The 5,608-nt window shown below is 33.6% G+C and overlaps 1 protein-coding gene across 3 annotated transcripts in view; it reads left to right on the top strand.

The window, feature by feature from the left end:
• LOC117124787 (CD209 antigen-like protein 2) overlaps nt 1-5,608 on the top strand; it is a 13,025-nt gene that overhangs the window by 2,356 nt on the left and 5,061 nt on the right. For all 3 annotated transcript variants that reach the window (XM_033271120.1, XM_033271121.1, XM_033271122.1), the window contains exons 2-3: nt 614-868; nt 2,667-2,786. In XM_033271120.1, the coding sequence (XP_033127011.1) occupies nt 614-868; nt 2,667-2,786 (375 nt within the window). The remainder of the gene's footprint in view (nt 1-613; nt 869-2,666; nt 2,787-5,608) is intronic.

Below are 5,608 nucleotides of genomic sequence, written 5' to 3' on the forward strand. Positions count from 1 at the left end.
ATGTATAAATATATGTATATATATATTATATAAAATAAATAAAATTATGTGTAATTTATTTTCAAGACATATCGATAAATTTCTTGTGATTTTTTTTACGTCTAAAAGGTCATTTATTATCTCAAAATAGTACAAAACAATAATATAGATATTTCTTCCAACCATTTCAAAATAAAATCTAGAATAAAATAATAAACAATAACTAGAGAAATATTTTTTTAAATCTCATTTCTTAAAATTGTACCGTTTTTTTACAAAAAAAATTTAGGAGTGATGTTTTTGCCCTACCTGACATGTTGTAACAAATATTCAGTGCGTTCTTAATTGCGAAAAAAAATGCAAGTGATTGGGTGGAAATCGAATCCACGACCTCCACATACTAGCCTGGTGTCTTAACAACAAGACTATCGAGGTGTGCTTAGTGACTAATGTTGAATCCTATCCCCAAGCAGCGGGTACTGCAAATACTATTTCGGTAGGAGTGATGTTTTTGCCCTACCTGACATGCTATCGTACCGAATAGTCAGTACGTCCCTAATACTTGCGAAAAAATTCGCAAGTGACTATTTCCATTACATGTATATTTGTTTTCCAATTCGTACACGTTTTTTAGGTCTGTGTCCGCACTCTTGGACATCATTTGAAGGAAGTTGCTACATATTCCTAAGTCAGACAAAAACTTGGGAGGACGCAAACAGTCGATGTAAAGAAGAAAATGCAACCTTGGTTACCATTTCCTCAGCGGAAGAAAACAACTTGGTTAGTCATCATACAGACAGTTGTGGTCTACGAATTTGGATCGGTCTCAATGATATTGATGTAGAGGATACCTGGCAATGGTTAAGCAACGAAACTTCAAATTTCTCCTGCAAGTTTTGTCTATATATTAATAAGTACTCAACAATATGTTCAGTATTAGAATTTAAAATAGTTTATATCGCGTTTAGAGCATAACGTACTGTTTTAAATTGAAAACATGGTGGTTCATTTAGGCTCAAAAGAGGAAATTTCCCCCACGCCCGTCCCCGATACCATGAATAGTCGTCGGACAAATGTGTTGAATTTCGTGTCCAAATAACCTTATTGCCTATCTCTAATATTGTGGTCTACAAGCACAATTTTGTATCGTACATTTTTAGGGGGCCCAGACCGAGGCTCTAGACCACCGAGGCAGACCACTGGAACTCCTGACGGACTTGTCTGTTCGTTGGCAAATGTCTGCAACCAACACTGAGTAGAAACAACTTAAACATTAATGCTATGCAAGAAGAAATGAATTATTAATAATTTAAATTCAATCTTGCCTGCTTTGTAATGGTTCATTGGTTCCACTAATTAACCGATGTAAATATAATAGGTATACCTTTTCTATATTTTTTATAGACCTTTAAATGTATTAAAATACGCCATCGTGTTGGGATTCAATATATCGACATTAATTATCACCAGGAATGAAAAATTATCCATATTTACAAGCTTATATACAACAAACACCAAAATGTCTAACCAAAAAATATTATCTCTAGTAGATGACATAGCTGAGATTTAAACTAAAGATCAAAGCATTCTTACTCTACCTACAAAAACAACGAAAACTCCTTTGATGCTTTGAGCCCACTATTAAGCAATGGGTGTAGTATACGTATAGCACACGCTTCTTTAAACAACATAGGATAGACCAGTTTTGGGAACTGTCAATAATGTTAGTATTAGAAAATATTTAACCTAAATTATTACTTACATTACAGACCACATCGTCAATTTCAAGCATAACTTGTAAGTCTAACCCTGAACATGTAAAATGATAAACAACACAGAACATTTATACTCCTTTAGGGATTAATCTTTAGTAGATTTAAAATGAGAAACATTTGTATACTGCTCTAAAGAATTTTATCTCTTTAACTGTTTCTTTACTTATTTAAACATCTACATAAAACGGATTCACTTGGTTTTCCAGATAAGGCAATCTAACCCAAATGGTAATCAAGCTTTCATCAGTAGGCCTATGTATACATTTAGGTTCATGTAATTTCCTAAGTACATGGTTAACAACTTTTAAAGGGTACCAATTCCAAGACATAAATATTAATGTTACAAAGTTGTGCTTAAAGTTTATTAGGAGTACACAGTTTGTGGGCTCTAAAAACTAAACTATGAATCAAAGAGATCTTATTATTCTATGGAGCAAAAATGTAAGGCATATATGTGTATTTTGACGATATATACTCATGCTTCCTACACTGTTGTCAAATTGTCCAGAAAATGTACTATGTCACTTTTTCAAATGATAAAAAGGTAAGATTTATATGTCTATGATAAAAAGCGTTAAAGTTATGGAGAATGTGATGGAAGTCATTAGAGTTAGCTAATTTTGTCGTCAACAAAACGAACATAAAACGTAATAATACCTGATTCAATCAGTTTGGGAACAATAAACTCTTTTTAGTCATTAAAATATTAGCTGAAACTGGGCCAAGAGGTGAACCCACTGAAACATCATCTACCAACTGAGCTATGACTGGACATAGACATTAAATATTCCTTATTTGATACTAAGTCGCATTATAAACAACTCAGCAGTAAACATTATATTAATCAGTGTATTGAAAGCCGTAAATTATAAGTTGAACACAAGTATAACGTAAAGGTGCCGATTTTTACAGCTTGGGGGCAAAATGAACCAAACAATATCAATAACGAAAATTGCGTCGAACTTCATTGCAACGGAAAATGGAATGATGTGGATTGCGAGAGTGCCTATAATAGCGCATTCTGTGAAAAAGGCAAGTATTATACAATTACACATATTGATGCGCATGAGGGGAATGGTGAAATCTATTTTCCCTTGGTTTCCGAAGGCCCAAGGGAAGATAGTGAGCTACGGTCTCCACATCACTGATATGCTTTCAGAAACAATAGTTAAGACCAAAGCAAGTCGGCATTCTATATAAAGAATTAATGATATATATACTGATAAACAGTGATAAGAGAGAACAATAAATAAGCATTACTATATAAGTGGATAGCTGATGATAATTGGAAGGCTAGAAATAGGGCTATTAATAAATACAGATAGCGGCGATTACAAAAATTAATTAACAATATACTAAGCAATAAATTAAATAAATGTGGGAATATCAAAATATAAATATATACTTATCGGGATATAACATGAAAGGCAAATACATATAGTTATAATGATTGTAGAGGCAGGAAGCTGAAAATATATATATATATATAAATAATATTTAATATATAATATAATAAATAATATATATAATATAATAAATAATATATATATATAAAAAATATATATATATAAATAATACAAAATAAGTAAGCTAGAATAAATAGCACTAAAACCATGATTAAATGTGACCGAAAACTGAAAGTATTATTTGGCGGCAGAAGAAAAATTCGCTAATAAATCCCTAGTCCACAGGAATATTATATATATATATATATATATATCTTTAACTGTTTCTTTACTTATACTTATATATAGGCCTATATCTGTCTCTTATACACATCTAGATGTGTATAAGAGACAGACAGATATATACTCAAAGAAATCAATACAGTATATATATATTTCATCAAAGAAAGTAAATACAGTGTACGAATGAAGGACATGATAATACATCGTGTAGCATAGCTCTCAATGAATGTTGTCCTATAAATAAATAAAGAAATTGTGCAATAAAATGTTTCTAACGGGATTCGAACCTTCGACCTATCGCTGTCAAGGCGAGCGTCATAACTATTAGACCACAGACTCTTCATGGTTAAACAGATTCAAATAACGTCAGATAACTCTATTAGGTACACACAATAGGTACGACTGGAAACAAATAATAGCGTATAATATAAATCAAGATAGCCGTTAATACTGTTAAACTATATATAAATCATCAACGAAAGGTAAATGCAGTATACGAATAAAGGACACATAATACATCGTGTAGCATAGGTTTTTCTCAAGTAATACCTTGAGAATGACCAATGGTTACTTCAGAAATACCTATGATCGAAAATGTTCGCGAGCACCTATATCAAATAAATTGAGGCAACTTAACTACCTCACCTGTTATTTTATTCTATATTATTATGAGTACCTGATGATGACCTATGGTCGAAAGTACTCTTTAGAAGCTTCAGTTTGTATATCTATATGCTTGGTTGTTACTCTGAGTTTCGCGCCCCATGGCGGTCAGAAATAACGATATAAGGCAAAAAATACACGTAAAGCAATGGAGAAACACATTCGCCTTATTAGATTGGTTTAACAACCTGCAAGAAAAACAACATCTAACTTTCATCGTCTTCGATATCGTAGACTTTTACCCATCAATATCAGAAGAGCTCCTCACCAAAGTACTAGCATGGGCCAAAAAATAAACATCTATTCCAGAAATAGAATACAGGACCATAATGCACGCAAGAAAATCCCTACTCTATGACAACAAAGAAAGAGCATGGGTAAAGATGGAAACACGAAACGCATTTGACGTCACTATGGGCGGATTTGATGGAGCAGAAATCTGTGAAATAGTAGGACTATACATACTACAGGAACTTGAAATAAACTTAAATGCCACTAGCATCGGTCTATACAGAGACGACGGCTTAGCCGTCCTAAGAAATCAAACTGCCAGAAAAGCAGACCTAACAAGAAAGAAACTCATTAAAATATTTCAAGCACAAGGCCTAAAAATAACCGTACAAACTAACCTGAAATTTGTAAATTACCTAGACGTGTCAACCTCAACCTGGAAACGGAAACATACCAGCCATACAGAAAACCCGGCAAGCAACCCTTATACATAAATGCCCAGTCCAACCACACACCCCCGATCATTAAACGCATCCCAGAAACCATAGCGGATATACATAAAGAATAAAATTTCAACAAAACGAAGAAAGCAGTACACCAAAGAAAAGAAACCGGAGCAGAAACACAATCTGGTTTTTATCCACCATACAGCAAAAACGTGAAAACCAACGTAGGCGGAACATTTCTGAAATTAATAAGCAAACACTTCCCAAGAGGTCACAGATACCACAAACTCTTTAACAAAAACAACATTAAAGCCTTCGTAAGTCGTACGTACGCCTTCGTAAGACTTTTGTGATTTTGTAGTTTTGAGCTTGTCAACAAAACAAATTTCCTTTTTTTGGACTTATAAAGTTTCTGTATTCTGTATTAAGGCGTACGTACGACTTATTAAGGCGTACGTACGACTTATTACGGCGTACGTACGACTTAATAAGACGTACGTACGCCGAAGGCGTACGTACGGGTTAGGAAAATAAAATAAAAATTCATCATGTCCCTTAAACAGCTTCGTAGCAATGTAACCTATGCATTGAAGAAAAACTAGCCATCCTATGCAACAAAGAACCCAACACAATTAACAAAAGAAACGAGCTCATCACTAAGTGCCGTCACAACAAATCTAAATATGAAAGGGATAGAAACAGGTGACAAATGGGTATAACATCAAGTAACAACCTAAGGCTGCCAGTTGTCTGATGACCGCCATAGGGCGCGAAACTCAGAGTAACAACTAAGCCACAAGAAAACATTGCGGAATATATTATACTG

The sequence above is a fragment of the Anneissia japonica genome, unplaced genomic scaffold, assembly GCF_011630105.1.
Source record: "Anneissia japonica isolate Jap-2015-1 unplaced genomic scaffold, ASM1163010v1 scaffold1764_len714935_cov166, whole genome shotgun sequence".
Taxonomy (NCBI): Eukaryota; Metazoa; Echinodermata; class Crinoidea; order Comatulida; family Comatulidae; genus Anneissia; species Anneissia japonica.